The 16,285-nt window shown below is 42.7% G+C and overlaps 1 protein-coding gene across 4 annotated transcripts; it reads right to left on the reverse strand.

The window, feature by feature from the left end:
* Positions 1-947: 947 nt before the first annotated feature.
* Positions 948-5,744, reverse strand: GTF3C6 (general transcription factor IIIC subunit 6). 4 transcript variants are annotated; one of them, XM_055713880.1, is made up of 6 exons: positions 5,577-5,744; positions 4,426-4,503; positions 2,727-2,790; positions 2,108-2,152; positions 1,863-1,976; positions 948-1,553 (listed from the first exon to the last, which is right to left on the reverse strand). In XM_055713880.1, the coding sequence occupies exons 1-6, from the start codon at positions 5,649-5,651 to the stop codon at positions 1,258-1,260; spliced, it is 672 nt and encodes a 223-aa protein (XP_055569855.1). In that variant the 5' UTR covers positions 5,652-5,744; the 3' UTR covers positions 948-1,257. The 4 variants fall into 4 exon arrangements, with proteins under 4 accessions (XP_055569855.1, XP_055569853.1, XP_055569854.1 ...); XM_055713878.1 differs by having other exon boundaries at positions 4,426-4,506; XM_055713879.1 differs by having other exon boundaries at positions 1,863-1,973; positions 4,426-4,506; positions 5,577-5,743.
* Positions 5,745-16,285: the final 10,541 nt, after the last annotated feature.

Consider the following 16,285-nt stretch of genomic DNA (forward strand, 5'->3'; position numbering starts at 1 on the left):
AAGTGTAAAAAGTAAGCAAAGGAGGGGAGAAGTTGGGGAAGACTCCATTGCAACTTCTGGGATCAGTTGACAGGCTGAACCTGTCTTCTCCCCCATAGGGAGATCTACTGGGTAAGAACTTTATTCCATGACTAACTCATGCTAGCTGTTACAGGGTGTATTGTTTTAAGCTTGTTTTGCAGTGTATTTTCACCTGCAATCTTCAACCCTTATTCTGTCACAAGCTTGCATTTTTTATAATAAAAATCTTCAGCTGAAGTTCATTTTGTTTAAGTCTCCGGAGATTTGAGTAGTTGTCATAAGGCATTTGACTCAGTGACGCTGTCAGCAGAAGTCCCCATATAGGTTAGTCAAATCACCCTCCAATACAGGGGACTGCCAAAAGGCCAGTAGCAGACAGATCCTTCTTTGGAAGCCGACAGGCTGATCAAATATAAAGGGTTCAAGGAAACCCCCCTTCCTAACATGACACCAAAAAAAGCCCCAAAATACACACACACACACACACAAAAAAAAAAAGAGATATACTTCCTTTTGTACAACACACATTACCTTATATAGAAAGTGGGGGAAGGAAGAGTGACCAGTGCCTCATTATGACCCAGATTTCAGCTGCTGACTGAAATCACAGGGGTTTTCAAGACTTGACTGGACAAAGCCCTTAGCAACTTGGCCTAAATTCAGTGTTGACCTTATTTCAAGCAGGAAGCTGGACAAGAGACCTCCTGAAATCCCCTCCCACATGAAGGATTTCTAAGACCATCAAAGGGACAAAGGATGCTAGAGAAAATCCAAACTAAGCAATGTGGTGAGTATTCAAACAGGTAACAAAAGCCACACATTTTCCTTTCAATAGCTGCAGAACAAGCACAGACATAGTATGCAGCTGAATATGACACACAAGATAAAGTCCTGAATTTTTCTAGTATAGCTTTAAACAATTATTTTATTATTTTTTTTTTTTACAAAATGTTCCAGACTATACAATACATCAACATTTTTCTAAGGTTGGGGTTTTTTTTAGTTCTGTAACCACTTCCTCTTCTTCAGTTTTGAGGTAGAGATACACACATTTCCAATCCATTTAAAAGACACTTAAGCCCTCCCCACTATAATCCAAACACAAAAGCAATGCACAAGAATACAATGCCCATTTTCCCACTATTAATTGCTCAGATAAATTGGAAATCATGTCATGACCTATAAAAGCTGGCCCACTAACTCCATGAAGAACTCCTGAAAAGATCAGAGCTGATATCATGGAGGGGTATCGTCTAAGGCAACACCTCCAGAAGGAGAATCCTCTGCCCCAGAAGCAGGGCTGTCAGGCAGGGGAAGAGAGGCATCTATTTCCAAGCTGTGCTGCTTCTCCAGATCACAATTCGCATCAGAATTTCCTCCACCACTCACCTCTCCCTCTGACTCTTCAGTTAATTTGTCTTGGGCCTGAACTGACTCCTCAGAATCTTCTTTTTCACGCAGAAAGCTGCAAATTGTATTAGGCCTGCTGTAGGAAAAATCTCTGTCCTTGATCTGTAACCACTCCACTCCACCTGATGCAAAGAAGGAAAACTGATATTAGTGACAGAAGGAGTTAAGAGTTAACAGCAGGTTTTTTTAGGTTCACTGTTATTAAGGCTGAGACTGACCAACATTTAAGTAAAGAATTACTTGGAACAGAAAGATGTCTTTCATTAATTTGGACCAACACTATTTTTTGTTTTGTATTTAAATACACACATTTGATACCTAAAGAAGAAAGTTCCCCTAATTTCCTGCATGCTCTTGAACCAAACACACAAGGCTGACACTCCTAAACATAATCCGTCCATGGCCCTATGCATAACAGCAGAGGCACTAACCAACATTCTCTTCTCCTTCTTTCTTTTCTGTCAAAAGTGTCCGTGTCATGTTCAACTTCTTCACTGTGTGGCACTTGTATTTCAGCTGTACTTTTTGGTTGCCTTCTGCATCTACTATGAAGACAGGAGAAAAAACAATACCCAAAACCCAATCATTATAGTGAATTCCACTATCAAGTGAAGCATGACAAACATTTTTAACCTCCCATGCTACCACAATGAACTGGTCATCAAATCACAATTACCATGCTCAGTGTTTTCTTCAAAAACCACACAGGTTCCCAAGGCATCTGTGGAAAACATAGAAAGAAAGTCTTAGAGACTAATTTATATCAGCTGTAGACACTACACCCACTGGCACAGCTCTGGGAATGTTCTGACTTCCAGCCCCTCACAAAGGCCCAGCATTGGTAACCACACTGCCAACTCCAGAACGGGCAGGAGAACCATGGTCATTTGAAAGTTACTACAAGGGAGGATTCCAGATCATTTTCTTCCAGACCAGTGTTGTCACCAAAAAGCAAATGGGAGAACTACAGATTGCATAACGTGCCAGTCCTGCTCATACAGGAGACAAGAAGCATTCACTTCAAGGCATTTTGTGCCCCATGTTTTGCCTTGCAGAAACACCAGCTGGTGGATGCTGGAGTCCACTTCCAGGCATACCTTCTAGTAAGTAACACAGATGCATGGCTAATCTAGCAGCAAACTCAGACTGGTGCTGCTCTATATGGTGTTATACAACTCACAACTTCAGCACCTCACAGGACCATGTTCTCTATCTGCAGTGCAATTAACTGACATTAAGAAAGTGCTGTGGGTCACATGAAAAAGGAGACATTGTATCCACATCATTTTTCCTACCTTCATACTCTCCTGCAAATACGTATCTGTCCACTTGTAAAATGGGCCTGTCTGTCTCTATTCCCTATAAGAAGAAAGACAAAATCGAGCAGATGTCAGGTCTATTAGCCCAGGCAAATTTCTTGCTGTAAGATTAGAGAAAACAGATATAGCAGAATCCAGATTACATCAATTCCTTGAAAAGTTAACTAATTTTTTGCTAAAAGTTTTGAAGGTGAGGCACTATGTAGTAAATTGTGAAAAATGCAGAATATCACACAGGTTAATAGGAATTTGTGCAATTTTCCTCTTGTACCTTTAAAAAACCGAAGTATTGAAGATAAGCAAGGTATAAGCTCTGGGATTCTCTTTCTGCTGCCTAAGTTGAGAACATCAATAGCATTAAGCTAACATGCAGAACATATTTTCGGTTGGTTGATTTTTTTTACTACAGGAAATTAAGAAAAATAACACATCTGTACCAAGCAACAGTATTAAGTTTTTTTGTATTAAATTTGGCTGTATTGCATTCTTTTTTGGACTATGCAGAAATGGAGACTGCCTTCCCCTTATGTGACCAGCATCACAGAAAACTTGCTAAACAGAATAACGCAAAGCAGAATCTTTTATTGGAGTTCTAACAACAGTTGTCCATTATCAAAAATCTCAAGGAATGCTTACTCTGTGGAATGAGCACAGGTAGATTTGGATATGAATAGGATACAGTACAGATACTTAAAATTTTTCTAGTAACATTACAAGAGAATCTTAAAGCCCAAAATTTAAAAGAATCCCATTAACACTACTGAAGAACATGTAGCCATTCAGATACCGGTAATGAATCACCTGTGTAATACATTTCAAGCAACTTAGGTCAGATCCAGGAAGCAAATCTGCTTATAAAAGCACACCCTTCCAGTGATGGATAACCTATGAATTTTGACTGTGCTTCTACATTTGAGATTTTCAGAACTGACTTTACCACCTCACACATATTCTGATCAGTTGCATACCCTGAGATGCTCTCTTCCATCTTTTCAGTTTCTAATAAAGGTCTGGTTTCAGAAAGCATTTGCAAACCAATAGTACTTGTACTATCTGTATGGCTCTCATAGTCCATGTCGGTTTTGAAGGGCAAATAAGATTTGTCCCATATGAAGAAAGTGATTAAAGAACTCAAAAGGAAAAGGACAGGTAAGCCAGATTCTTACAATAACCTCACAGTGAAGCAAACAACATCCAAAACTATTTATCAAATGCTTAATACCCAGTTACCCTTTACAACATTTGAACTTGCCAGGCAGTATCTGCAAAGAAATCCATTGTAAATACAGTGTAATTCAGAAAGACTTTGGCTTTACCTGTCATCTGTACTCAAGTTGTTTGAAGAACCGTGCTTAAGAATATTTTTTAATGTGTAAAATACACAATTAAAAATACAAACAACTGAGTTTGAAATCAGAGAAGATAATGGTCCTAGCTTATAAATACTTCTGAAAAGATTTCCTTACATTTACATAATACTATATTCAAAGGCAATATGCCATTTCTGAAATAGAGCCCACAATGTGCAGCCAAATACTACCAAGACAGGGCGCATAATTCCCTGTCAAAGATTTGATCTAAATGTTATTGACTTTAAGGAATGTAGAAACAGCCTCAGTCCCCTGTTTACATGCATACTGACTTACCCCTTTCCTATTGTGCTGTAATCACTCACCAAAATCTTGCATTTGTTTTCACATTTTTCTAAGAAGTCTGAATCAATAATTCCTGATAGTTCCACCATGACCAGCTGCTCCTACAAGGTAAGTTCATAACGTAATTGATATATCCGAACTCAGGGAAAAAAAGAAAAAAGATCTCCCCAAACCAAGAAAAACAACATACAAAGACCTAGACCTCCAGAATAAACAGACCCCTAACCTAACTTATTCTGCATTGTCTAGAGAAATGGCAGCCAGATATTGCAGTCCCCAAGGAAATGCAACGACCCCCCTACTCCAGCAGGCTCCTGTTTCACACCAGAATTTCCTGGCCTTTTCTTCCCAACTAGGAAGGGAGCAATTTTTTCACCCTTGAAAAATGAGGATTGATACAGATAAACGATTTATTAATTATAATATGACCAGTTACATATTCCAAAACATATTTTTCCAAAGCTTTAGAACCTGCCTATATAAGACACCATAACCAGAGGTTAAGCAAGGTGTTGCTTGAAATGGTTACTTGTAACTCTTTATAACATCTTGCTTTGAAATCAATTCCTGCTTGCAATTCCTTACAATTTTGGGCAAGGGAAATGCAGAGACAAAGCAAAAAAATAACCCCCTTGAAAAAAAATCTTACATTCAAGGAAGGGTTTGCATGAATCACCATCTACTAAGCGTCCACGAACATCGTGACAGAAGAGTAGTAGTTTGTATCTTCGGATGTTACAGGGATAGGAAGCAACTAAAACTGGAAGACCACTTTTGACAACGCCGTTTTACGGAAAACCCGAAGGGGAACAGCCCGAAGAATACAGCCTTCGGGACACCAGGGCTGCGGGGCAAGGAAACCCGCCGGGCCCAGGGAAGCTCCCGGGGGAGGCCGTGCAGGGGGCCGGAGAGGGAAGAAGGGGCTCCCCCTCCCCCAGCGGGGCCCTGAAGCAGGTGCTTGGCCCCCGCGGCCCACAGGAGGGCGGGCGCTGGGCCTGGCCCCGCCACCCGGCCCGGAGGCCGGCGGGGGAAGAGGGGGCCGGGCCGAGCCCACAGGCGGGACACGCCCCGAGGGGGGCGGGGCCGGGCCGGGCGGCGCCCCTTCCCCTAACGCTGCTCTAAAGGAAGGGGAACGCGGTGGGAGCGCGTCCCGGTGTCGGCATCCACCAACCTCCACCTCGTCGTCGTCCTCCTCCGCTTCGTCCTTCCTCTCGCCCTCCCCCATGCCTTCTGCCGCTGCCGCCATGTCGCTCGCGGAGGCCCCGCCCCCCGCCTCGCCTCAGCACGCACCACGTGAGCGCGGCGCCGCCATCTTAGAGGGCGACCGGTCCCGCCTCCCTGACGCTCGCGCGGCTTCTGGCCCGCCCTGAGGTGGGCGGAGGCTGGAAACGGCGCCAACGGCAACGGCGGCCCCGCCCCCGCCCGCCGCCGGCCGCCCCCAGCAGGAGGCGGGAGCGAGGCGCGCGCCCCGGCGGCCGTTAGGCGGCGGGAGCGAGGCGCGGTCACCGAGCGGCGGCGGCGGCGCGCAGGGCCTGGGGGGAAGGTGGCGCCCTGCGCGAGGCCGGGGGCGCGTCGGGAGCAGGGTGCGGGGCTGCGGCGGGGGGGAGCGGGGAGGTGGCGGCCTGTGGGGCAGGAGGGCCCCCGGAGGCAGGCTGCGGCGTGGAGCGGCTCCCGGGGCCCGAGCGCTGCCGTGTCCGACGGGCTCCGTGTCGCTGGCGCTGCCCGCCCGCCGCGAGCCGTGCCGTGCCCCGCAGCCCTGCCGGCGCCCCGGCTGTACGCCGCCTCCGGAGCTCCCGGCAGGCCCGGCGCTCAGCGGAGCGGGGCCACCCCCCGTGCGCAGGCCTCGCTCGCCGGGCTGAACGCGGCGCACCATCCCTGCTAGGCCGGGTCCTGGTTTCCCTCTCCAGCCCAGCACCCAGTTCCCCGCACCCGTGCCGCTCGCCTGCCTGGTGTGCCAGCCCTGCGTGCACCAGTGCAGATTAATTCTCGCCAGACCCTTCTTCGGTGGAAGAAAGGGACGTGGTTTGCTTTGTACACGGTTAAATTGTATTTGCTGTTTTCACGTCCTTTGCCTGATGCTTCCTGGTTATCTTGTCAGGTCTGAACACCCTCCTGTCTGATTTCCATCTAACAAGGATTTCTGAGATAATGTGTTATCTCTTTATAAGTGCAGGACATCATGCTCCATAATCCTCAGCCTCACACTGTTTTTTGTAATGTTCTCCCTTGTTTTCCTTCTGTATGCCTTTTGTACCAAAAGTGTCTTCCTACTCATTGTCAGTCATTAACTGAATAACAATTCAGTTAAAATAAAAACTGATCCCAAAGGCGTTCACTGATTATTTTTTTTTCCCCAGCCTCTGCTTAGCTCCATAAGGTAAATATAAATGTCAGCACAGCAGTATGTCAAGTGTTTAACAATGTGCAGATATGTGTGATACAATGTGTTTCTCCTTTTCCTATAAAAATCCCTGACCTTAAATATATCAAGTAAGTTTAGCAGGATTCTTCTTTGGGAAACCAGCATTAAGTTTCATCTCATTTTCTGTTAAGGTTCAAGTTTTTGATTATTATTCTCTAAAAGCTTGTTTTAGAATGTTGCATACTGCTGTGGTAAGAACAGCCCGTACACTTGGATTAGTTCTAAATACAGACAGAGATGCTGGAGCATGTTACCTTCTTGTCAGGCAAATCACAAAGGCTTGAATTTTGGCTGCAGGGGATATAATACCTGTGGAACAAATGTTTGGTATATTACAAAAGTGTTAATTATCAGGTATTTTAAAATGATAGTTTGATCATCTGCTTAGTGTTGGCTGCTGTATTTAAGGGGTTTAGGAGATGACAAATAAGGCTTTGAGTATCTGATTTCACGTTCTGCCACTAGAAGGAGATTAGATAAACAAAATCATGCCTAGAGAGCTTGTTCAACATTTCTGATGGAGGTTTTTAATAAGCTTCTAAACTTTTAAAGCTGTGTGTAAATGTGGGTAACTTTTTAGCTAGTTGATATTACTCTCTATACATGAGTGCCTGTGAATAAACGCAGTCTTTTAATAGTTCTTAACTACTGATTTCTATTAATTAAATTGTTATATTTGGCGATTACGTTTTTGCACTATGTCTTCCTGCCTTTAGCTGAAGTTTTTGTTGTTTTAAAAAGGTTCTAGCTGAATAAAGCAGAATAAATTCTCTGTTCTGAATATGTATTTCAAAATTAGTTGTCATAACTGCCAGTGCTTCTGCAACGTTACGTTAATACCATCATTCTCTTTTTTATAGGTGGGAGGAAGTTAAGTGACTTAGCTAAAACTACCAAAAGCCTTTACAAGAAGATAAATGTGTGCCAGATCAGCCTGTGTAAATCATAGACTGGCATGAAATGCTGATGAAGGAGCCGGTACATTTGTTTGCTTGAACACCAGCCTAAGTCTTATATAGTACCTGGGTCACCTTAATCACCTACATTTTTGGTGCCTTAGTGCCAAATGTATTTTAAAAGAGAGTACCCCATTGTCAGGCTAAACTTGCCATAGGCATTAGTGGTTTGCCTTGGTCTTTAATGTCCTGGCAAGAGTATTTCAACAACTTATCTCTTAAAAGAGACTGTCCTCAGAGTCTGCCAGGGAGATTGAACTGCTTGATGAGATAAATATGGAAATAGGTGTTTTGAGAATCCAGGGTTTGTGTTTCTGAGGCCTCAGCTAACAATCCTGTCGGTGCTTGAACAGACTTAGGTGTGTGTGCTGCCAGAGGCAAGCACCTAGGTGTGAGTTAAGCCAGTTTGAGTCAGTGATGACCAAATGGTAAATTTAAAGTAAATGACCGTGATTGAGATCTATGTATGTAATAATACGTATGCACTAGTTTCAGTGGGTTCATTTGCAATTTAAGCATGTTAATACTTATTTTATTGTGGGCCCTGTAGTTTGCAGATTTTAGTTGTGGAAGTTCATAGACATTATTGCCATTAAGGTACATTACAGGAAATCAGAGAAAGTTCATGAAACACATAATGAATAAATTCTGGCTTCCTACTTTGTCTCATTTTTCCATTTTCTTCTGATTTTTATCTTCATGCTTGGAATTCCTTCTCAATCCTTTTGCAGAATGCAATTGCCCTTTCTCCATTCCCTCCTGAACACTTTCTTTGTGAGGTCCTGGCACGAGTCTATCACAGTAAAATGTTAAACGTTTTGCAAAAACAGGGTAAGATAGAGTAATCGTTAAAAGTTCTTGAGTTTTGTCTGTCTGTTTAGACAGTGAGTGCCTCTGGTTGAAAGCTTTTTGTATTATGTAGTGAAAAACTACAGAATTTAGTATTTAAAGAATTATAACTGAGCATATGTATGCATGTATACACACACTATATAGTCTGTGTATCTGTACTATTTGCTGAGTTGACTGCCTCAGGAGAGAGCTCTTACAGTTTCTAGGCTTATTTTAAACTGGAAGTGTAGCTAAAATTGATGATGTGACAAAAGGTGATTGCCTGTGAATGTCAGAAGAGACTCCTCAGTAAAATGTTGCCATGTGAAATGGCTAAGTGTAATAATACGGTGTTGTAAGGTGTGGAGGGATGCAGAAGAAAGCTTGTAAGAGACTAGTGTGTATTTTTGGCTCTAGTCAAGGTTATAAAAGGTAAATCAGCCCTGGGACAAGGGTAATTTGCTGATAGTATTACAGAGGATGATTTCCATTTCCCTGCAGCTATATTGCTGAGTCTTTTCGACTCTTCAGTTAGGAATTTGCAAGCCAAGCCAGCTCATAGGTGTCACCAAAAAAACACACCACCCACCCCAAAAAACCCGAACCCTGCTGGATTCCTTTGTATCTGTGCCTTTGTCTTTTCAAAAAGCTCCTTAAAGATTGTGTAAGGAAATCCTAGCAACCCTATTATACAAGGCACAGTCAGAGTAGGGTGAAGCAAGGAGTGCTTCATTTCCACAATCCTTACTCTGTTTACTTTGTCTAGTCTAACACTACAGAGTGAAATGCAGTACAGTAGGAGGGAAGCGAAGGAGACCTTTCCACCAGTTCTTCATCTACATGGTCTCACTCCAGTTGTCTTGGAATGAGCACAGTGGGAGCACAGTAAGGGGTGGGAGAAGAGGGGCTGGGAGGGAGTCTGATCCGACGGTGGTTTGTGGGGCTTCTGCTTTATTTTTAGCCGCCAGATGCCAGCGTAATAGGAGATAAAAGAAGGGGTTAGATGTTCCCTGGGTTCTGTGTCCAGGAGTCCGGAGGCTTCATGCCAGTCTAGTGTTATACAAGGCAGTTAGCCCTGCTACCTGGCCTGAGGCAGCAGATGACAGGAGTTAAGAGCAGGAGAAATTGTTTTACTCTTCTTTTAAAAAAATAGATGACAAACCATGCATATCTCGGCCTCCCAAATTGTGCTTCTGGGACAGATACTATTAACTTGTTCCCTGTGTACTCCCTTTAAAACTTCTTCGAAGTTTCATGCTGTGTACCTGTTCTGCAGCTGAATAGTGGATTTCACCGAGCTGGTCTTTGTCTTACTGGACTAGGTGGCTTTGAGCTAAAGCTGGTGTGCTCAGAAATGGAAAGGGACATCTTCGAGGCCCAGCTGTTTCAGCTGAACGTGCTGCTGTCTCCAGCTTCTGCCGCTGTCAGACAACAGGAAGGTATCGCTCCTAATCTGGTAGTCCATCTTAAACCACACATTTAGGTTTTTTAAGCCAATAGCCTGTGAGATTACAAAATGGTTGAGGTTGGAAGGGACCTCTGGAGGACATCTGGTACAACCTCCCTGCTCAAACAAGGCCACCTACAGATGGTTGCCCAGGAACCAAATGGCTTTTGAATATCTCCAAGGATGGAGACTCCATAAGCTCCCAAGGCAACTTGTGCCAGTGCTTCGTCACCCTCATGGTGAAAAAGTGTTTCCTGATGTTCAGATGGAACCTCCTGTGTTTCGGTTTGTCCCTATGACCTCTGGGCCTGTCACTGAGCACCACTGAAAAGAGCCTGGCTCCATCCTCTTTGCATTCTCCCTTCAGGTATTTATATACATTGGTGAGATCCCTCTTGAGCTTTCTCAACAGCCCCAGCTCTCCAGGCCTTTCCTCATATGTCAGATGCTCCAGTCCCTTAATCACCTTCATGGCCCTTCACTGGCCTCTCTCCAGCACATCCATACCTCTCTTGTACTGGGGAGCTCTGAAGCAGTCTCAGCACTGGTGTGGCCTCACCACGTCATGGAGCATATAAGGGGAAGAGCAGTGGGAACATCCTGAGGGGACTTGTGCTGTATCCACACATGGGACGGATGTGTCTTTGTGTCTGTGAGTGATGGGGGCAGGAGGAGAGTGGCATGGAAGACATGAGAAGTGCTGCAGTGTCCTGCATGGTGTCCTAAAACCGGAATACCTCCCAGAAAAACTTGGCAGGTGACAATCTTCTGAAGCAGGTGATAACAATTAGAGAGTAAATTATGTTACTTGTTATCCAGCTGGATCAGAGGGGGATGTCTATCTGTAGAATTGACTTGCTAATTTATGAAATGTTAATGTTCGGAATTTTCTACATGACCTCAGATCTTTTGGCATCGGTTACCTGAGATACAAAGATACAAATTCTTACCCCTGTTGGGCTGAAAGCAGTTGAATGTCCTTGACTTCAAAGGTCACTGGGAACACTCATTATTTTTCAGGACCAAGCTCTTATTTAATCTCAGCTGGCTTGTCTGTATTTGTTTAAAATATGTTTAAAACAAACTGATATAAAAGGCGTTTGGAATTTTCTTTGCATACAGTTATGTAATAGCAGGTTATTTTTTTTTTCATATCTATTTACTGATTTTGATCAGTGCTCCTGGGGCTTACTTTTTATTAAAGTGAAATATTTTTATTGAATTGTGTTTTGTTTTCCTTGTACGTGAACACAGCTTTGCTCATTAGTGAAGTGCTGTTAAAAGCATTTTTTTACACGCCTCAAGAACTGCCAAAGTGTTTTGCAGTGCAGGAAGTAAAACCACCTTATTAGTCAACCTGCATCAGAAACATCAGAGTCTTAATTCAGTAGGCTTTTATTGAGGTGCAGCTTGGCAGCAATTCGGAATTTCTGGTAGCTTAGTGCTTTTGTAGGTATGACCACTGACCTACAGAAAGTGTTTCTCAGCCAGTATGAAAAGAATCATACTGCTGAAGCCTGAGGGTAAATGCTATATGAATTTGTTTTTACTGTGATATTACTACAAAGTGTTAGAATGTTGCTTTTTCAATATTAGTTCATAGTATGTGGGTGAAATCATAAATGCATTCTATATCTTCAAAGAACAGGGCAGAACTGACAAAAGTGACATAGGAAATCATGAAAAGTAGTTGAACAATTAAGTCCAGTTGTACAACCAACAGCAGGATGCAATGACTCAGTTATCTGTGTGTGCATCCCTAGGTACTAAAACTCTGTTGCTCGATGAACACTGAAACCCCCAAATCCAGAACAGGAGAATAAGAATAGCTAGTTTAAATTGGGACAGTACGATATTGTGCATGTTAGACATTTGAGAGAAGGAGGATAACCACTGCAACACCAGGCATGAATTATGAAGGGAAGGTGAAAACAGCCTTTTGCACTGCTAAAGGATGTTGACTCAAATCAGAGTTAAAATATATCTTTAAAACCAAGTAATATACAACTTATATGAGTTCTAAATCAGAAATGCATCTTGTTAGGACTGTAGTATCTAGATGGTAGCAATCACTTCCTGGTAAGGAAAATCAGACACTGTAAAAGCAGAAAACAAAAGAGAAAAGACTAAGTACTCTTGAGTGTTATAGGTAAATATCATATTGATTGGAGCCATGAGACCACAATTCTTGGTGCCGTAAATTTTAGGCTTTTTGGAGTGACTAGTGAAGGAACTTACAGGATAGAAACTCTGGACTTGACTCTTGATCACCAGTGGTGCATGATCTGCTTCCAACTTTTTTTGGAAGAGCCATTCAGAAATGTCGATCTTCATGTACTTGCAGTTGACGCTCTTGCACCAAAATTTGCATGTTTGCGTTACAAAGTGCTGCAGACTGTGTCTCTTAAAAGAAAGTAAACTGCCAAGGAGTAAGTAGGTGTTCTTATGGATTGTTTATGGTTAAAAGGTGGGAAACAAAGGGTAGGAGAAAATGGCTTGTTTTCAAAATGAAGTGAGATCATTAGCAGATGTCCATGGGAACTTGTAGTGTTAAACATACGGCTAAATTATTTGTTTGAAAAGAATAAAAAAGCAGTGGAAAGTGAGGTACTGCAATTGGATGATAATATTGTTTTCAGCCTGCTGAAAGCCTGCTGTGAAGATTAGCACATGAATGATTGGATGGTAAAATGGCAGGTGAATTGCAACATTCTTTGGCCAAGGAACTCCTGAGCCAAAGATTGCTGAAGACTGAGGAGACTGACAAGGTGAAACACCTTTGCACGCCGGTCCTGCCTGCTCTTCTGCTCTTTTCCAGGTGTTCACTATGGACCGATTTAGGCGAGGAGAGTACTGGCCAGGTGGATCTTCGATCTAGCTCAGTGCGTGGCTGTTTTGGGCGCTTAGATTTGGTTCAAAATGACAAACCAAACATGTAGCAAACCTGCTAGATTCCTTCCCAAAGTCTGTAAAGGCAAAAATTTACATGAAATCAATGGGAGACTGGACAAGTACTTGAAGGAAGGATCCACTGGGGATAATAAAATGGCCAAATCATATCAGGCTGAGGATATCAACTGAGCTGACAACAGTCGGGAGTACACCACAGATACCTGTGTTCTTCACCAGGTCACCACTGCTGCAAGCAGCATGCTGAGCGAGCTAGACCCAAAAGATGAATGCTTGTATGAACACTACATTCTGTTTAGAGGCTTCATTTTCCATTCCAGCTATTCAACTGTCTCTTGTACAGAAGCAGAGGCATGTAACGCAGTAGATAAATCACAGATGACAGAACAAGAGGTGTAAATCCCTGTGAAGATACCATTGTCAGTAAACGTACCATGATGTTTGGTATGCTTATAATTACTGCTTTTACTCACAAAGGCATCAGAACCTGAAAAAGGCTGTTATTGAGCTCTTTGGGAATTCTGTGTTGGAAGACTGTGGAAAGTACTGCTGTGAATGACTTTTAAGCCTTTAAAGCTATTGGAAAAGTAATTTTAAGTTGTGTTGGCTTGGTCTGATGCAAAACCACTGCACTGACCCACTGACAGCATGTCTTGCCTGTTTTCAAGAGGAAGGGAGGGTAATGAATGGGGGGAAAGGACCTGAATCTATAGCAAAGCACACACACCATTTTGACTGCTTGAGGAATACTGTTCAGAAATGCCAAGCAGAAAGCGGAAAGAAGGGAATTGTGGTTGGCCACATTCATTTAGTAGTTCTTACCTTTCTGATTCACCTCTTTGTTTGATAGATGATATGTTTGGAAAGCAAGACAACCAATGCAACGTGGTAATCTTTCCCATGACAGTTGGCTCTTTTAAAATCTTTTACATGTATTGCTGTTTTAAGAGGAGAGTAATGCTTTAGCTACAACAATGGAAGTGACACGGTCACAAATATTAGACTGCAATGTAGAAGCATTCTATAGACCATCAGTTTGCTTTGTTATCCCCAGTGGATCCCTCCTTCAAGTACTTGTCCAGTCTTCCATTGAATTCATGTAAATTTTTGCCTTTACAGACTTTGGGAAGGAATCTAGCAGGTTTGCTACCTGTTTGGTTTGTCATTCTGAACCAAATCTAAGCGCCCAAAACAGCCACGCACTGAGCTAGATCAAAGATCCACCTGGCCAGTACTCTCCTCGCCTAAATCGGTCCATAGTGAACACCTGGAAAAGAGCAGAAGAGCAGGCAGGACCGGCGTGCAAAGGTGTTTCACCTTGTCAGTCTCCTCAGTCTTCAGCAATCTTTGGCTCAGGAGTTCCTTGGCCAAAGCAAACGGCACTTGTCCTGCTACAGGACAAGGTGTAAACTTTCGGATGTATTTTCCATAATAATGACAAAATATAAAATAAAGCAAGTTGACGGATCTGTTCGGTTTTATACAGTTGATTCATAGACATGCTTGGGTGCCACACTCTTGTGGCTACGTTGACACAAACTCACACCACCATACCCTGTCAGATTTTGCTGCTTCACTTCCAATATGGCTTGTATTACGTAATTAAAGTGCAATTATTTGGAGAACCAATTCCTAAAGCCAGCTTTTGTTACAGTGCACAATGCCTAGCGTCATTTGAGGGTGTACCTACAGGGACGGGTGTGGACAGTGGCAAGTTCACGCTGCCTGTGCCCTGAGCCAGCCAGCGGGGAGTCAGCTCCAGCGCAGCAGCTGCGTAGCTGTGACTCCCGCGCTGCTGAGCCTGAGCTAATGAGGCTGGCTGTGAGGCAGGGTATGTTAGCTTGGGCTCAGAACTGTGCTAATGTGGCCACATGATTTCTGGAAAGAAGCTGGTCGTATGCCCAGCTGGCTCAAAGCGTGAACAGAGCAAAGACATGACTCTGTCTGTTTGTGAGCTAGTCAGAAATGCAGGTCAGGAGATGAAGTTTGAAAGAATCTGTCTACATTTCTATAGCTGCTGTCAATGAGATTTTTGCATTTATTAAAAAAAAAAGTCAATGCTGACAATTGCCTCATTTTGTTTACAATAAGCTCATGACGTTTTCAATACCTAGGAATGTACACTTTTGATTTCTAAACAAGACCAGAGTAGATTTTTTTTCTTAAAAAAAAACACTTTAGTGATCCCCCCCCCCGAAAAGAAGAGTAGCAACATTTTTTTAAAAAAAAACCCATCTATTAGCTTAGAGGCTTAAAGACCTTACCATCCTTTATTAGTTACATTTGCAGAGAAGCATAGCTGGTTTTCCCAGCAAGCAATTGAAAGATGGAGATACAATTGTCAGCTCAGATTCCAAATTAGACCTAGGCAGCTCTGGAGGGAGTTACTAGCTGTCTGAAAATGCCTCAGCAGTACTTAATGCTAATTTATAAAATTTTTTTCTGTTCTTTTTTTCCCTGTAAAGATCTGCTCTGAAAAGAATTTATACCTTCTCTTGCAGACTTCCAAATGGTGGAAAGACTTGAGCCATTCTGTACAAGTCTATAATGAAAATTGAGAATATTGAAATTTGTTGGCTTTGGCCTTTTTAACTCTCTTTATTTGCCCTCTTGGAGATTCTGAAGGCACGTTGTTTACACTTAAGATCATCTTGTACAGTCAGCAGCAACACATGTATAAAATATCCTCCACACATAATTAATTCAGGATTTTCTTTTCCTGTTGCTGTTCTTACACGCATGTGTTGTATTTGTACTAGGTCTCTAGTGGGTGAGCTTCTAATACCTTCTTTTGTAACTAATTTAATAACTTTATTGCAGTTCTTGCATTCTGAGTAGTTTATACTGAATAAAACATTATTCACTGAATGGTGACTGATGCTAAAGTACATTCATCTGAACATGTGTTACATGAATTTTAAAGAACAGAATGTTTGCTTTTAACTGCTGCTTTATCTGCCAGGGCCTTCTCACTGTAATTGAGCCACAGAATTAAGAGGGGATGAGAAAAGATGCCTATAAGTTTATACTGTCATATCTGTATTTTCATCTGATACTGTTTTATCCTCCTTAAGGACTGAATATGACATTGCAAATGTCAGACTTGAACATCTTAGCCATAAGGTCCATCGCTATTTTCTATTGTGGGCTCAGGCTTCCCCTCCAAAGAAGCAGATTTCTGTTTTAACAAATCGAAGTTTATGTTGGCATTTAGATATGTATGTTCTTACGAAAAAAACCACCAGGTACCGATTGGAAGATACCAAAATACTTCATTTTTGAAAAGGAGTTTTTTGAAAGATGCTATGGTAAAC

This window comes from Falco cherrug, chromosome 6 (assembly GCF_023634085.1).
Source record: "Falco cherrug isolate bFalChe1 chromosome 6, bFalChe1.pri, whole genome shotgun sequence".
Taxonomy (NCBI): Eukaryota; Metazoa; Chordata; class Aves; order Falconiformes; family Falconidae; genus Falco; species Falco cherrug.